We start from the raw sequence: 17,538 nt of genomic DNA, 5'->3' as shown, positions 1-17,538 counted from the left end.
CCTTAGCGTGACAGTTTTATTAAGGTAGGAGGGGCTAAACACCCAACTGCTTTGCAAAGAGCACAGACTCTGACTTTCCTAAATGTTTGGCCTGACTGTCAGTGTTGTCTTTAACAGGGGACAAGTTGGTGACCACCCTGGTGTCAACTGCATCCAAAACCCCTAGGCACACCACAGCCCTGTGACACGTACCAAACGGAAGGAGCGGAGCACGGAGAGCCCTTGCACATTGGCCAGGCCCAGCTCCACCAGGCTCAGGGTGACGATGATGCTGTCAAAGATGTTCCAGCCCTGCTGGAAATACTCGTAGGGGTCCAGAGCAATGAGCTTCAGAACCATCTCTGCAGTGAAGATCCCCGTAAAGACCTGTGGGAAACAGCACCTTGTCACTTTGCTTGTAAGCCAGGGCTGAGCCTCGGTGTGGGGCAGGTAGCATCTCTCTTTTTTGGTGTATTCACAAAGTGTTTCATCCTATTAGGTCCAGTTCCAGTTGGGAACAAGCTCCTCAGCTGCTGCCCAGTGTGGCTTGTGAAACCAGGCTGGGAGTACTGGTGACTGATTTCTTCTGGAGAGACACAAAGGTGTGTGTTGCCAGGTGAAAATGAAAAAGAAAAGTTTCATTGTCAAAGGGACCCCCTGTGAACGACTGCCAAATCACAGGGATTCCCAGCACTGGGAACTGGGCTGCTACTGGGGATGCCCGTGCCCCTCCCTGAGCCCTGCGAAAGCTGATCCAGCTTTTACACATCACTCTTATCCTGGGACTACAACAAGGCTGTGCATTATCACATTACTCCGGAGCGGGATCAGCAATGTGACAATTAGCATCCTTGATGTAATTCCATGACACAGCATGTGCAGTGGGGCCCGGTGACAAATTTTGCCCTGGATGTGCCTCGTGTTGGGATACACAGGTCCTTGCCTCCACTTTGCAGGGAGGAGAGGTTGCAGGGAGACTTCTGCACCAGCATCCCAGGGAATGCTCCTTGACATGCCCCTTTGCCTGCCAGCCCATGAATGTCCCCTTTTCTGCTCCTGCCAGCTGATTGCTGCTCTTTTCATTTACAGCCTGGCCACCTTCCTGCTTGCATCGAGATGGGCAGTAGGCACTGCAGCCTTCATCTGGGGCATGGGCAGGTGATGTGGGGTGAGGCTGTGGCTCAGTGAAAGCTGCTTTTCCTGCTCCCACCCCTCCTTGGCCCTTCCCAGCAAATCATCCTTATCCCCACCGGCACTGTGATGTACATGCAGCCACAAACCACTGCTGGCCCGAAGAAAAAGCTAGAGCTGTCTTTGCAGTGTGACTGTGCTTCGAGCAACAGCCGATTAATCCCCTTGTATTTCCTGAATGAAACCAGAGACAAAGCAGCTATGTGCTGAGCGTCATCCTGCCTGCCGGGGCTCAGGCACCCGCATGTGTCACTCCAGTGCCTGTGCACAGAGAGGCCCCGGCAGGTGCTGGAGCAGGACAAGGTGGCTGGAGAGGAGGCGGAGAGCTCTCTCATCCCTTAGCTGTATTTCCCAGAGCTAACAGGGGCCGCCTGGACTTGTCCCATTATCAGATTGCATCCAGCGAAAAGTCATTTACCCTGAGCTCCAAGCAGGACCAGCCACAGCTGGTTGCTAAATACACCCATGAAATCAGGACAGCCCAGATTTGTAGTGATGTTACTGGGAAAAGTCCTGATTTTTAATTTTTTTTTTTTTTTTTTTTTAATGCTGCTAGCACTGTTGCCTCCTGCTCCCTGGGGACTTGTTTGATCCCAGCATCTGAACTGGCCCTTGCTCTGCCACATGGCCACCCAGCATCGTGAGGATGCTGTGGTGTCAGCCCCGGCCAGCAGCAGCTCATGCCTGACCCTGGGTTGCAATGTAGAAGATGGCTCAGGAAAACATTTCTGCAAGGCCAAGGCCACACTGGCATTGCTGAGATGCACCAAGTGAGACAGAAGTTGCAGCAGAAGGGGAGCAGGGGCAGATGGATCCCACCCACATATCACTTCCCTTGATCTGAGCCATCTTGGAGTCCAGGGATGCTGTGGTCAGACCCCTGCAGCACTTTCTCAGCAGCTGGGATGCATTTCAAGGCATGCATGCATATTGTTCAGGTGACACAATGGCAGCAGAGGGGATCTGCCCACCAGGGTGGGTGGTGTGGCTGCTGTAACTGTAAATGGGGAAGGGCGGGATGCCCATCGCTGCCTACCAGGTTCCCCACGGAGAGCACGTTCTCAAACTCCTCTGTCATGGGGTAATGCTCCATGGCCATGAAGAGCGTGTTGAGCACAATGCAGATGGTGATGCCCAGGTCCACGAAGGGGTCCATCACCACCAGCTTGACAAACTCCTTCAGCTTCAGCCACGGGGGACAGCAGTTCCAGACCAGGAACGTGTGGGCAAATTTGTACCACCAAGGCGGGCACTTCTGGTGAGCTTCCTCCAGCTCTGAGGGCAAGAAAGAAAAATGACATCAGTGTAGGCTTATCCTGTTCTCCCCTGGGTGTGGCAAGTGCTAATCCACTAGAAGAGACCTCTCCTGAGGGTCTGAACCAGGCCTAGACCATCTATAAGTTTAATATGGGGGCTGAAAGGAAGATCCTTCCTATGCCCAGGCACAGCGACGTTGCAGACCTTACCCTCCGAACCAGAGGGGGATGGAAAGGCAGATCAGTCAGGGAATTGTGAGTTCAATCCTGCTCTCAGCACCTGGGCAGGATTTGAGGTGTCCCAGCCAGGGATTGCAGGGACATCCGAGGGAACTGCTCTGGAGTGACCAGAGGGTTTGGTGCTCACTCTCAGGGAGGACGAGGCTGAGAAGCCCGTTATTGCTGAGTCTGTGGTGCTTTTTGCTGAAGTTGAGCCAGCAGCTCTGGGAAGCCACTCAACAGCTCTCAGCTGACTCTGGAGACTGCTGTAATCAATTGCAATCCCATTCATTGCGTGAGATATTGTATTATTGCTTCTAGGCATCATCCTAGCGAGCTGGGATGAAAAGCTTTGTTTGAGCATCGCTGCAGTGCGCTGACCCAGTATGGAGACCCCAGGTCCAGAGCCATCCCTGCGTGGGGCGGGAGATTTGGGGCAGCCACTATCACGGTGTGTGCTGAGCACCCCATGCCCACCAACGCACAACAGCTGGGCTGAACCAGCTGGCACACCCAGCCCTCCCCCAGGCTGGGGAAGAATGTACCTTCCACAGCATTGGAGATGACGCTGATGGCGCTCCCCACCCTCTTCTCGAGGCCTGGCCCATCCTGGTTGCCCACAGTGAGGTGGTTGTGGTCTGATTTCTCTGCCTCATTGGTTGGATTGAACTAGAAGGAGAGGAGGCCACAGGGGGTGAATGCAGAGCGCTGCGGGCTGGTGAATGCACTTAAAGATAGAGCAGGCAGAAAAAAGAACCTGGTCTGGAGAGACCTCGGGGTGCAACATGGGAACTGCAGGTGGGCTGCAGGAAGACTTGTAGGGCCCAACCCACACAAGTCTGTCCCTCCACCGGGGTTATTGGGGTGGGGACCCTCAAGGGAGACAGAGCAGAGCACGTACATCAATCACCGTGGCGGACCGCTGCAGCACGACCTTGGGGACCACTTGCCCGTTGCAGTTCTTTGCCTTGTCCTGGTCACTGTTCAGGTCCGAGTCGCGCTCCTTCTCGGCCGTGCTGCTGGGCAGGGAACCGCCGCTGGACCGCCGGTCCTGCAACTGCAGCAACCCCCGTCCTCGTCACCCCCGTGTCCGCAGCATCGGGACCGTCCCGCCATCGCTGCAGGGCACCAGGCTAAGGAGGGGAGCGAGCTGAGCCCCAGGACCACCCTGGGCAGGACTTTGTGACTCCAAAGTCTGCTGCTGCAGGTCCTGGGCAGCACACTCGCATCCTCATGAGCAACAATGAGGGATGACAATTTGCAGTAGCTAATTGTTGCAAGCCTTTCCTTTTCACTTGCACACCCACCATACTAAGCTCTCCACACTGCAGTATTAGATCTGTTCAAATTTGCTCAGGGGGAATAATTCATAAGGACAAAACTGTGCAAGCCTTTAATCTTTGAGACATGCTTTCATCCCAAACGGAGAAGAAACAAAATCTTCAACGCTCTTGCTGAAATGCAATGTCCATAATTTTTTGACTTGCAATGAATTTGTGAATATTTGGGTCCAAATTTATTTTTTTCCCCCAAATGTTGTGTTATTAGATTTTCATTTGCACATGCGATAATTTTCTTTTTTCTTTTTTTTTTTTTTTTTCCTTTCTGACAGCGGTATTAATATTTCAATGTTATTACACCCTCTGGTCACATCAAAGATGCCACAGAGGAGTGGGAACCTCTCTGTTCCATCACTGAGATGGAACACAGTTTCTACGCTCCATCACTGGATATTAAATGGATCTGAGCCCCCACTTTTTGTAGGCGCTTTCCCTCACTCTCAGCCTTATTCCCTCTGCCTTCCCCATTTCTATAGGTGACAATAAAGGAGTATCATCCCTTAATAAATCCTTTGGGCAACTCACTGGTTAATTTGCTCAGGGAACTGGCCACAGCACCAGCTTTATGCCCAGCCCTGGTGTCCCCATCCCTTGGGCAGGGCTTGCTGAAACCCATCCTGCAAACAGCACCAGACAGATAAGAGCAAGCTACTTCTTTGGAGGATGTTGTGGCTTGGCACAGATAAGAAATGAGAGATAGAGACTCTAGAGAGAGAGGAAAACGTTGTTTTGTGTCTCTCTCTACATGCAAGGAAGCTGGTCTTTTGCCCAGACTAACATTAGATTTGCAGGGATGTCCCCTATGGACATTGCTGACACAGACCGAAATGATGATTAGAGATGGAAAGTGTCTGGGCTGCAATATCAAGGATCACATAAACTTTTGCCCATGTTTTTGTAGGCATATTGTGCTGAAAAGAGACTCCCAAGGACCAGAGAGGGGCTAAGGTAGCACCCCAGCACCACAATGGAGTGAGTGTCTCTTGTCTAGACTGTGGTTTTGCCAAGAAAGCCTGGACCAGATGATCCCTGAGGTCCCTTCCAACCTGGTATCCATAGAATCATAGAATACTTTGGGTTGGAAGGGACATTTAAAGGTCATCTAGTCCAACGCCCCTGCAATGAGCAGGGACATCTTCAACTAGATCAGGTTGCTCAAAGCCCTGTCCAACCTGACCTTGAATGTTTCCAGGGATGGGGCATCTACCACCTCTGGAAAATGTGCCAGTATTTCACCACCCTCAGTGTAAAAAATTTATTCCTTATATCTAGTTTAAATCTACCTTCTTTTAGTTTAAAACCATTACCCCTTGTCCTGTTGCAAGAGGCCTTGCTAAAAAGTTTGTCCCCACCCCTCCTGTAGGCCCCCATTAAGCCCTAAGGCCACTCTAAGGTCTCCCCGGAGCCTTCTCTTCTCCAGCTGAACCCCCCAACTCTCAGCCTGTCCTCACAGGGGGGGGTCCAGTCCCCTGATCATCTCCATGGCCTCCTCTGGCCCCGCTCCAGCAGGTCCGTGTCCTTCTGCTGTTGGTGCCCCAGAGCTGGACCCAGCCCTGCAGGGGGGTCTCACAGAGCGGAGCAGAGGGGAGAATCCCCCCCTCGCCCTGCTGCCCACCCTGCTCTGGGGGCAGCCCAGGACACGGGTGGCTTTCTGGGGTGACAGCACACATTGCCAGCTCGTGTCCAGCTTTTCATCCACCAGTACCCCCAAGTCCTTCTCTGCAGGGCTGCTCTCAATGCCTTCATCCCCCCCCAGCCTGTGTTGATGCCAGGAATTACCCCAACCCAGGTGCAGGACCTTGCATTTGGCCTTGTTGAACCTCATGGGGTTCACATGAGGATCCCTCTGGATGGCATCCCATCCCCCAGCCATGTCAGCCACAGCACTCAGCTTGCTGTCATCTGCAAACTTGCTGAGAGTATTCCATGAATCTGTGAAATGGGTGGAAGCGAAGCAGCTTCAGAGACGACCCGTTCTGATGCCGCCTTGTTTGACTGCGAACTGCAGCACCAGCCATGTGCATCTGCTCCTATCTGCTGCGGGGGGACAGCAGTGAGGCCAGGCCCTGAGAGCTGTGCCTCTGCTCCTGCAAGGACACCAGGACATCCCCGGGCCAGACAGGGTCTCTCAAGCCCTCTCTTCTGTTTCCAGTCTTGGCCAAAAGCAAATGGTTTGCTAATGCATTTAGCTTTGCGGCAACTGCCTTATCTTCCTTGAGCACTTCTTTTGTACCCAGATCATAGTCTGCCTGTGCAGGCTCTCTGCCAGGTTTCCTGCTCTTGATGTACCACAGGAAGACGTATTGTTAGTTCTGGTGCCTTTTAAGCCTCGTTTCTCACCTCTTCCTTTCAAGGATACCACACCTCTGTGCTGCCTCCCAGTGCTTCCAGTGCTGGATTTTGGATGTGGAAATTAAATTTTTTCAGGCTTCTCCCCCATCCCCCCCATCCCAGGATAGTATCTCAACTTTTTGATTCAGCTGTGACTCCTAAAATAGTTACCCATTATTATCTTTGCTTAATATGGACCAAATGGGGCTTACTCTTGGATTTTACACAAATAGAAGCACCACCACGCTTGTTGCTGCCTCCCCTTTTCTCCCCCTGTTCCTAAGGTCCCTCATTTTGAACCTCCACACTTTCCACCAACCATCTTCTCTTGCTCCTCTTGATGCTTCTTCAGCTGTTCCATGAGCTGCTGGAATTCCTCCTCCTTCTGCTGCTCCTCCAGCATCGTGGCGTCATTTTGTTCTGCGTAAGCCATGGCTACCACTGCGAGGATGAGGTTGATGAGGTAGAAGGAACCAAGAAATATAACCACCACAAAGAAGATCATGTACGTTTTCCCTGCTGATCGCAGTGTCTGTGGAAAGAGGAGGTAGGGCTGTCACACCACCTTGGCATGACATCAGTTTGGTGATGCTTCCAATGAAAGGTGTTGCACCAGGTGTTGCACCCTCCCATTTGTGGCAGGAGCACAATATTTTTCTCCCATCTTCCCCAAGGGCTGATCATTGCCCAAATGACTGCAGTCCATGGCATTGGATTAGGACTTGTGTGAAACAACCAGAAGTCTCAGCACCCCCCCCCCCCCACCCCCCCCCCCCCCCCCCCATGCTGCTCTGTGCTTCCTGGTAGCCCAAAGGGATGCAAACATGTATGGAGATGGGACCAGTATGTCATCAAAGACTTTCTTTGCTGTGACAGGGGCTGATGTCTCTCAGCCCCTAAATTCTTAGGTCTCAACCTTAGGCCAGGAGTGGTCCTTTTCTAACCCCAGATCTGGGCATAATCATTTCCAGAGCACATGTGTAGCCTTTAGGCATAGGACTGATTCTATCTAAATAGTCTCTGGACCCAGGATCAGCTGGGATATTATGGTGTCTGCAACTTGTCCCTAGAGGATGACTCAGTGCAGTGGACAAGTGATCTAGCTTTTCCCCATTACCCTCTCCCTTAGCTCAAGCTGGAGATGTACTAGATACTCTTATAAATTCCTGATTTCCGTGATACAGCTGACAGTACTGCTGAAGCACACCTGGGCTTTGCCCCGGAAAATACACTGCACTGCTGAGGTTGGGGAACTGGATGGGACCGTGATCTGCTGATCCTGGTTAGATACATAAACCGTAGGACAAGGTCTTACAAGTTGCCAGTCAAGTGAATTTTTACCTGTTCTAAACCAGGGGGAACATTGAAACGAGAGGAGCATTTGCACAAGGATAAAAATTTGTTGCCTACCAGCTGGAAGAGGTTCTCCCAGAAGTCCTGCGTCATGAGGCGGAAGAGGGCCAGGAAAGCCCAGCTGAAGGTATCGTAGCTGGTGTAGCCGTAGTTCGGGTTCCTGCCCGCCTTCATGCACTGGTACCCTTCAGGGCACTTCCTACCAAAGGAGCCGTGGGGGCAGCTGGCATGAGACCCCAGCGCTGCCCCTCCTGCACCTGCAGCCAAACGCTCCATCCCTGGAGGTGCTGAGATGCTTCAGCAGGATGCCCCATCCCCCAGGCTGATACAGTGGGGATGTGTCGGGACTGACACCACCTTCCCTGATGCTGATACAGTTGGAATGCCCGGACTGATACCCCCCACCCACACCCCCAAGCCGATATAATTGGGATTCCCGGACCATTCACCTGCAGAGCCACATTTCCAGCCCCAATCCTGACCCACCAAGCATCAGTGGTTCCCAGGCTGCGCTAGCTGCCTCGTCCCCTCCCAGGGAGCCACCAGCGTAAGCTGCACTCACCCAGCATCACTGCTGTTCCCACACAGCAGGGCATCAAGCGCTCCATCCAGAAAGTAGAAATTGGCTTCACAGTTGGGGAAAGAGCAAGAGATTTAAAAAATAATAAATACAAAGATTGATTTTCAAATTCTTGGCAGATCCTTGCGGTCAGGGAAATCTCCTGAATCCCAGTATTGGGCACTGGGTTATCTCTCTGCTGACTTTGCTATTTGCCTTGAACTACTTGGCACTAGCTTGGAGAGCTCATGGCGTTGTTTTGTCAACCCAACTAGATGTCTCTCAAACCTATGAAGAGCTTTGGAAACAGCCAGGTTGGACAGAGTCAGGTGTCCTGGGAATGTGGGTTAACATGTGGTCAAAGGACCAGGGCTGGTCTGTTTTGCTGGGAAAACATACGAAATAGCAGGACATTCCCAGGGACCACCAAGCATGGAGGACTGGGGAAACCGCCTGCTATTGCTCCATGGCTATCGCCTTCCTCCTGCTGCTCCCATCCCAGCCAGCCCCTACCTGGTGGTGAACCCCACCCTGCTCACAGGCTGCCATACGGTACCGCCACAGGACACCTGCCCCCAGGGACACACAGATGAGCACCTGGAGGCACCCACCCCAGGACATGGCGGAGGGAAGCTGGACCCCGTCCTGGGCATCACCTAGCAGAGCCCTTCCAGGAGCCACACAGGGATTTCTGGAGCTTCCTCAAAGCACCCCCAGCTTTGCCTGGCTTCTTGCCACCAGGGTTTTAGCTAACCTACATGGGCTCATCAAGGAGATGGCCCGCTTGTGAAACTCCAGGTAATATATTTTTTGCCTGGCCCCAATAGCTGTTAACCTGAATGCATGGCCACAGGGTGCTGTTGCTATTTGCACTGCACTTATTAGATCCTATGTATTGAATTTGCACCCCTACCAAGAAGTCTTCTTGTAATTAATGCCAGAGCTACTTGTACAGCTGGGCAAAGCAGCTCAGCCAAGACATAACCTGACCTTCTGCTGTGCTTTGCCTAGTGCCCTAAATGAGACTTGAAACACCCCTGTGGAGCATCCCACCACCATGCAGCTCTGTCAGACAGATTTTCTGAGATTTTTACATTTTCATAGAGTTTAAAAACCCCAAACCAAAGAACAAACAAAAAACCCACTGTGCTTTTGTTGGCCAAACTTGTTTCAAAGAAGTGGAAGGAAAGTAGTAAACTGGGAGACCTGTACAAGGACCTGTGCTTGATCCCACCTCTCCCTCCTTCCCCTCCTGTTGGCTGTCGTGTTGCTGCATGCTTGCATGCAATGCTCACTGGACATAGCGGTACTTGGGGAAGGACCCAACTGTGATGCAGCAGTGAGAGTGGGTGAGAAATGTAATTCCTAGTCCCATCTGCTTCTGAGGGTCTGCTGTGACCATCCAGATGGAGCAGCTATTCACCAGTGCCCACCCTGATGGGGAGACTGTGCCCTCACTAGCAAGTGGGAGAGATGGAGACACTGGTTTGTCGAGGTTTTCCCATGGTGAAACCTCTCTGTAGGACTTCAGTTTGCCCAGGTGGACTGCATATTCCTTCGCAAAGAGGATTTGATGCCATCTATCCGTTCTGTGAGTATGCTCAACCCCTGTTTCACCCACCAGCTGCATCTCCCTGAAAAGCACCTTGGCAGGAGGATCCATGCAAACAAACCCTCCTGGCCTGACACAGAGGAAGAGAGAGGAAACTGAGGAGCAAAACAGGGTGATGGGTCAATGGAGAAGAAGATGCACGAATATTTACCTTCATCATTGATGTAGGCCTCAAAATCAAAGGTGCTATTGCTGGTGAAGTTGCTAGTGAAGTTGCTGGCGATGCCATCAGTGAAGTTGCCGTAGAGTGTCACATTGGCCAATGTGTTGTTGTCCAGCCCCATGTCTCCCAGCAGAGTGTCGTTGAGGGGGGGCCACCGCACACACTTCTGCCGGAGGTTCCCCATGAAGAGTTGGAGACCGATCAGGGCAAACACGCTCAGGCAGAAGACAGTGAGGATCATGACGTCTGAGAGCTTCTTCACCGACTGGATCAAAGCCCCAACGATTGTCTTCAGCCCTAGGGGGGAGGCATCACTACTGAGCTAATTGCTCATTTGTTAATTGTGGAGAACGTGCTATGGTGTTCCCAAAAGGTAGTGGATTTGGTGGGTACTTGTAGTACCACCAAGTTCACCCCATGTGCTCAGACACCCAGCTCTGTACCCTATGTTGCATCCCAGCTGCCCCTCTGTCTCCACACATTGCCGGGCAGCATAAACTCTTCCTCAAAACTTGTCACCCCTGGACCAGTGCCAGTCAAGCCTCCCTATGCCAAGCATAACTTGGGTATCACAAACCAAAGCCCACCCCAGCCTGGCATCCATCAATTTCTTTTGGCTTTATGTTTTCCCCTAATGCCACAATCTGGCCTTTTTTGGCCCAAACCATTAGAGTAGACCACTTGGCTGTGGCACAGGGAAAAGCTATTTGCCAGCCCATCTGGAAGATGCTGAGCACTTCTCTCAGCTCCAGAAAAGCCTCCATGGCCTAACACCCCCACATGCTGTTGTCCCGTGGGTGGTTGGGAGCCCAGCTGAATCCTCTAGCCTGATCCCGTCAAGCTGGAGAAACCCCAGCATGTCCAAGTGAAGGTGACAAAGTGACATCTGCATTAAGCATCGGGATTAACTCATCTCTCCCCCCACAGCATTGCCATTTCTTCTGCAGAGGAAGTTTGCCCACAGATCCTTGTTGGTCTTTAGACACGGAGGGTGTCGTTCCCGTCACCCAAGGTCTACATGGATGATGGGTGATGCTGGGACATCCTGACGTTCATCTTAAAAAAGCAGCTCTGAGCACAGAGCTTTCCCACATGGAGGAAATTCTCCAAAGACGCGTGATTTTTAGTGCTGTCATCATGCCAGTGTCGTGTCCCCCCCCTCCCGTCCCCCGTCCCCCCCCAACTATTTAGGTAAAATCCTGTTCTCCAGGGGCTTGTCTATGTTGGGAATTGCTGAGGACAGCCGTTCTAAAACAGTTTATTTTTGAAACTGCTATTTCTGCAGAGCCTCTTGGGGGGTTGTTATTCCAGAAAGAAGCAGCAGCTTATGATTTGCTAAATGCAATTTTTAGCCTGTTTGACGGAGGCAAAAAATATTCAAATATGAACCCTAAATATCTGGAAACTGTAGGGACACAGGAATTAATTTACCACAAGGAAATATAATTTTCCATTCAATCTCACGCTTCATCAATGGGTCTGACCTATCGTTTCCATGAACTTGCACTAGGTGGTACCAAAGCAGAGTATTGAAATGGTATCAGATTTGGGAAACAGCCATCAGAGGTATTTGATAACATGCTCCTAACACTGCAGGCTGGATGTTTGGGGTGATGTTAAACACTTGCCATGTGGCTCTTGAACTAATGCTCATTAAATATTTCAACCTTAGCACCAGAGAAGTCAGCAGCAGGGACAAAACTGAGTTTATGGCTCCAAGGACCAAGAAAAGTATATCAGTTAATCAAGCCCATAAACACAACGTGAACACCAGCCCACTTAAGGCATCTCCAAGGAGCCCTAAATACCACGTCTGGCTTATCAGGGGCTCTCACTGGCCAAATAACTGAGTGGAGTTAATTTCAAGATGTAAAATCAGCAGGACCTGACCCAAAAGCTGAATTACGTGGAAAATTATTTTAAAGTATCGAATACCTTATTTCCTCTGTTTTCTCTTAGAGCTGTCAAATGAACAAGGAATTGCTGTGAACTGTGGGAAAATATGAGCTCATGGAAGGGGAAGATATGGAGAGGAAACCCCTTCTTTAAGTCCCACCTGGTATCACGGTGATGGTTTTCAAGGCACGAAGGACACGGAAGGTCCTGAGAGCAGAGATGTTCCCCAGGTCCACGAACTCAGTAATGTAGCTGCAGAAGAGCAGAGGAAAGGGCTTCAAGGACTCTGTCAGGCACCCACCCCCCTGCTTCTCAGTCGTCCTCCCCAGGGTCCCTCACCGGGTGCAGTGGCCAGACCCCCTGTCCTCCCTGCATCCCATCAAACTCACGCCATGGAGATGACCATGAAGTCCAGCCAATTCCACGGGTCACGCAGGAATGTGAAGCTGTCGATGCAGAAGCCTCTCGACAGTATCTTGATGAGGGACTCGAAGGTGTATATCCCAGTGAAAGTGTATCTGAAATCGGAACGGTGCTCAGGGGCTGCTCACTCGGGTCCAAGGGCTCAGGATGAGGTTTTGTCTACTCCTGCCAGTGGGACCATCTTGGGGAGCTGAGTCTGGGGGGTCATGGTCACGGGCTGCTGTGTTCTTGGGGTGCTTCAGCACTGTGGGAGGTTTTCAACTCACCTCGTAAGGTAAGTTGGAACATCTTGAGGTACCAATCCCTTTGGTGACTATTCTGTAACACCTCTGATCCCTGCTGAAGTCTCAACACCACCAGTCTCTCTGTGAAACCCTGCTGAGACCCTATTGTTCAGAACCATAGCAGAAAATGCTGGATTTCCCCCTCCTCACCTGTGGCTGGTGAGGATTTTCCCCTCCTCACCATGCTCCTTGGACTGCTGGATCTGCTCAGCCTCTCCAGACTCTCACTGCTGACCCAACCCAACCCAACCTGCTCTGCGGTGATCTCCTGTCGCAGGGATCCCGCCACATTTTGGGCAGCTTGGAAACACTCCCGCTCTTTGCAATGCCTAGTGCAGAGCAAAGACATTCCTTTTGGGATCAAGAGGGCCACCAGCATCTCCCAGTGACACCTCTCCTCCTCAGAAGGGTGCCAACAGCCCTCCCAACAGCCTTGGTCCTGTCCCTCCTAAGGATGGCCAAGCTGGGGTGGCCCCCATAGCTGGGCGAGGCCGCGGGAGGCAGGGACTTACTCCACGTTCTTGGACCACGCCGGGGGGTTGCTCATCGTCATAAACACACAGTTGGTTAAAATCGTGATCATGATGACCATGCTGAATAATTTAAAACCTGGTCAAGGAGAAATGCTATGGCTGTTGCTTAGATTCCCCCTTTCACACAGTTATGAAGCCAAGCAGCCCTAATCCTCTTGTCCTGGCTCCCACCTTGCTCCTATGCCCTGACCTGCTCCTCCTGCAGCTCTCTCACACCTCACTCCTGTTCTCACAATTTCCCCTTAGTCCTGCTGCTCCCATGCATGGTCCCCACCCCTGGCCTCCCTTTCTGCTCCACTCCCCAGCTCTGTGGTTCCAGCTCTGCTTCCCTTCCTGTCCCTTGTGCTCCTTCCTCTCCATCACCCCAGGATACAACTTTCCCTACTTGTCTGATCTCTCTGCCACAAACACCCACTTTTTTTCTCCTACCTCTTGGCCATCAACCCCTGCTGTCACCAGAGCTCTGCTGGGATCATTTCCCACCCAACCTAGTGCCCCTCTTGCTCTTGGGGTCCTTTATTGTCTTTCCATCTTTGCTTGTGTCACACTAAAAGCCCCAGCACTGCCCAAGTTGCCTCGTGCCCTGTACCCCACTGTCCTGGTTCCTCTGTCTTCCCTCTCCAAAGCATTCTTTGAGCTCCCCTAATTCACCTGCATCCCAGAGGTCCCCCTGATCTGTAAACATTTTCCCTTCTTTCCAAGTCTTTCCAGACCTCAGAGACCTTGAACCTCTTCCTAGGAATCTCCACCACTTAAGTTTCTTCCCTTCTCCAACCAAGACTGAGCTCTTGGTGCCACCAAGGTGCCCAAAGCCCTCAATCACCCACTCCTTGGGAAGGGAACAAAGCACTGGAGTAGCTGGGCTGTGGGTCCTGGCTATGGTGGGGGCCATCCTGGGAGATTTGCTCACCACACCATCATGAAACGCCTCTCTCAGCCCTCGCCCAGGGCTGTTTGCACTCTGAGCATCAGGCTTTGACCAGTGGAGCAACACCACAGAAAGCAAGGATATGAATGGATAAGCACTCTGATGGCTCCTCTGCGGATGGGGTGGAAGGGCCCCAGCAGGTAGAGGGCAGGGGTTGCTGAGAAGCGGAAGATGGACTTCCCTTTGTTGAGGACTATGAATGTCTGTGAAGAAAAGAGAGGAGGGAGATGGGTTAGCCCTTCTGCACACCCCTGAAACACCCACGGATCAAGTGCTGCCATTAGAGGTGGGACCTCTATGTGTGCTTTGGACCTCCAAAGTCTTGGGACTTTGCCAAGGAGGAGAAGATACCACAGCAGTCTGGGGCTGTGGATCACCAAGATGGGCTCAGATGAGACTCTGGGCCATGGTGGAAGGAATGAGATGTCCAAGCTTTAGTCTTTTTCTTTGGACTTGCATCTAATGCCAAGTCTACCCATGGACTAAACTCTGCCCCTCACCTTCTTATCCTTGTAGAAAGGGTCCAGGTCCTCCAGGGGGGTCCCGATGAGCTCCAGTGGTGGGTCACCATAGATGAGGGGCAGGTTCTTGCCAGCTTCCAGGTCACTTCTGGGCTTGATCTCCTCTTCCTCGGGCAGCTCCACTTGCTGCCGCTTTATCTTGAGCGCCTTTGCCTCGGCGATGCGCTGCTTGATGGCAGCCAACGAGGCGGGGGTGAAGGGGCGAAGGTGCTCGGGGCCCGGAATGTGTAGCAGGCCGGCCATCCTCTCATTCTGCTCCCAGGACGCCTGCGCCCAGCCTGCTGGGGAGAGGGGGGGCTGAGAAGGCAATGCCAGCTGCTGCCATTTTGGGGCATTTTTGCTCAACCCTTGAAGTCAGGTGATGGCAAGATCTCGGTGAGTTTTTGCAAACTGGTTTACTGCAGAAATACTGAACTTACAAGAAAGATTATTATGCATGCATTTCTTGTAGAAGGAGCACTCCATGTGCTCCCTCTCCTCCCAGACCCCCATGCAGCCTCTGATCAAAAAGCACCATCAGGTTGAAAACCATATGAGCTGAGCAGTTGGTGTCCCTGGCACCAGCTGGCTGTTGTTAGACGTGTAATTTCACAACACAGACAAGGTTGTTCAACAGAACAAAACACCTTCGGCATTAGCGGCACCACTCCAGCTGTCTCCCCTTTGCAGTATGCTGCAAGCCATCAGCAGCTTTCCTCCTGCACCTTGTGCAAGCAACGTGCAGTGCCCAGAGCAAGGGGTTCCTCAAGCAGAGGAGCTCAGTCCTGCAGTGACCATTTCACAGCACCTGTCCACAGGAAACAGGAGTAACGGCGGCTCTGCTCAGGAGTGGAAGGGGTTAAGGTCTTATCTTGAGCCAGAAAGCAAGGCCATAATGGCAGTTTCTAATGTTACAGCAGTCAGGATGACTCTCCAGACAGGACTAGGATGGGCCATTTGCAGAGATAAGGGTGGCTCCACTGAGCAGCAGAACAACAAGAAGGGTTGGAGACAGCGAAGTGGGGACAAGATGGGTGGTCCCACTAAAAGGAACAGGCTGCCATGCCCTGAGCAAGGCCGAAAAGCCTGGTTAAGGCTTCCTAGACACTAGAAAAGCTCTTGCTTTGAGTCACCTTGCCTTGGCTTCACTCGATATCTGACCTGTAAACACCGTCTCGTGTCAGATGAGCCCAATATACCGCAACACTCGATCCCGCTTTTCAGGGATACTGGGATAGATGCACCTCTGGGCCTCACCCTCCACAGAATGAGCATCCCCTTGGCAAACTGCGACTCCTCCATGCACCAAAACTTTACGCGGTGCTGCTGAGTGCCTGCCCCCGAAAAATCTTTAGGATCAATAATCCTCCCAGACTTAGCCCTGCCATGCTGAGAGCTGGAAACCTTCAACCCTTTGTAATTAAGGAGAACTGGACATTTATAGCTCTGATGGGAAGAGAGACTCTGGGTGCATGATGGTATCGACACGTTCCTATGGTGATTATAAAACCAAGTGATAAAAGCAATGGCAAAGGGGGGTATCAATTTCCAGCAGCGCAGGATAACTGCATTTTAGAAATTACCATGCTCCCTCGCTACCTCTGCTGAACTGAGTCTCTGTGTGCAAAGTGGATTTTTTCTGTCAAGGGCAGGCAACCCCCATAGCAGCACAGAATTGTGTGGGTATTCCTGATCACCCCCATTGCATCCAGCCCCAGGGATGAAGCAGAAGCCAGCCCCTGGCTGCAACATCTCTTGGGCAGAGACCTCCTTCATCACAGTGTTCGAACAGCCCCTTCATGGCTCCAGCGACAGGGCTTTGATGCACATTCACAATACAGCTGGTAGAGGGATGGGAGCAACTCGCTGCCTTCTGGAACAGGGCAACATTTAAAAAAAAAGTCAAGTGGCAAGAACACCAATTTTTGTATTTAAACCTGTTTTAGAAGAGGGAGAGTTTTGTCCTTGCTGAACAGGGTTATCTAATAGGATAAACTGAGTCACATCACTGCAAAGTGGAGTCTGCCACTGCCACAGCCCAGCTCAGGGGCCCGAACCACTGCAAACCAGCCACCTCAGAGGGGCACAGTCCCATCTCCCCGCTGGCCCTCTGGGTCTTCATCAAAGCAAGCAAAGAGGGTATTTTTGCCACCATATGTCTCTGCAAGGAGACAGTGCCCACAGCAGCGGGTCAGCAGAGCACCACTGTTCCTTCTTCTCATCCAGAATTATTCCGGATTTACACCCATTTCATGCCCTACTTGAGCAGATCTGGAAACCTGCCCTTTGCATTCCCTCAATACCAGTGGCCCCAAAGCTCAAGCCAAAAGCACGGGGCTGCGTGTGGCTCTATTGGTCCGAGTCCCATTGGGGATGCACTGATACATGCTCAAGCAGCACCCACAGCACCCATGGGGACACCAACCCACCCCGTCTCCTGGGGACTCTGAGGACTCACAGGAGCTCGTTGGTCTAGGCAGCTTTAATTTCCCTGGAAATAGGGTTTTGCAGAGCTGTTAGGCAAGCCTGCATTACAGGCCATGCCAGTGCTCTGTAGGGCTCCAGCCCCTGCAGCAGCACACTGCTCTCCAAGGCTTCGAGGTGCTGCATGGTCCATGTCTTCTCTGGACCCCCCCCAATGGGTGCTGCCCCTCAAAACCTCCAGCAACGCCCTGTCCCTGCTTGCTGTGCTCAGCCTGTGGTCCCGGCGGAGGTGGTTGTGCCTCCAGCTGCCACCAGCGATCACCGCAGGAGTCAGGTTTCTGCAGCCCCATGACTCTGCTCATTCCTCTCCCGGCAGGAACAAGTGCGGAGGGGAAGCTCGAGTGAGCAGCACCAGCTTTCCTTTTAGCCCATGCCTCCTCTTCCTCTCGCTGGGCTGAAGCCATCGTGCGGTGCCATGCTGACCGGGCTGCCAACGGAGCACCCCAGGCACAGCATTCGCAGCCACAGGGTGAGGAGATGCTGGGGC

The 17,538-nt window shown here is 52.2% G+C and overlaps 1 protein-coding gene across 1 annotated transcript in view; it reads right to left on the bottom strand.

The window, feature by feature from the left end:
- SCN4A (sodium voltage-gated channel alpha subunit 4) overlaps positions 1-14,858 on the bottom strand; it is a 34,103-nt gene extending 19,245 nt beyond the window's left edge. The window contains exons 1-13 of the mRNA XM_074927036.1: positions 14,568-14,858; positions 14,132-14,270; positions 13,119-13,215; positions 12,289-12,417; positions 12,060-12,151; positions 9,992-10,300; positions 8,232-8,295; positions 7,727-7,868; positions 6,636-6,848; positions 3,547-3,702; positions 3,191-3,314; positions 2,207-2,445; positions 193-366 (exon numbers count right to left, since the gene is read on the bottom strand). Of these exons, the coding sequence (XP_074783137.1) occupies positions 193-366; positions 2,207-2,445; positions 3,191-3,314; positions 3,547-3,702; positions 6,636-6,848; positions 7,727-7,868; positions 8,232-8,295; positions 9,992-10,300; positions 12,060-12,151; positions 12,289-12,417; positions 13,119-13,215; positions 14,132-14,270; positions 14,568-14,831 (2,142 nt within the window). The 5' untranslated portion in view covers positions 14,832-14,858. The remainder of the gene's footprint in view (positions 1-192; positions 367-2,206; positions 2,446-3,190; positions 3,315-3,546; positions 3,703-6,635; positions 6,849-7,726; positions 7,869-8,231; positions 8,296-9,991; positions 10,301-12,059; positions 12,152-12,288; positions 12,418-13,118; positions 13,216-14,131; positions 14,271-14,567) is intronic.
- Between the last annotated feature and the right edge of the window lie 2,680 nt (positions 14,859-17,538).

Source organism: Athene noctua, chromosome 25 (assembly GCF_965140245.1).
Source record: "Athene noctua chromosome 25, bAthNoc1.hap1.1, whole genome shotgun sequence".
In the NCBI taxonomy this organism is placed as follows: domain Eukaryota; kingdom Metazoa; phylum Chordata; class Aves; order Strigiformes; family Strigidae; genus Athene; species Athene noctua.
This window is presented reverse-complemented; position numbering and strand designations above follow the sequence as displayed.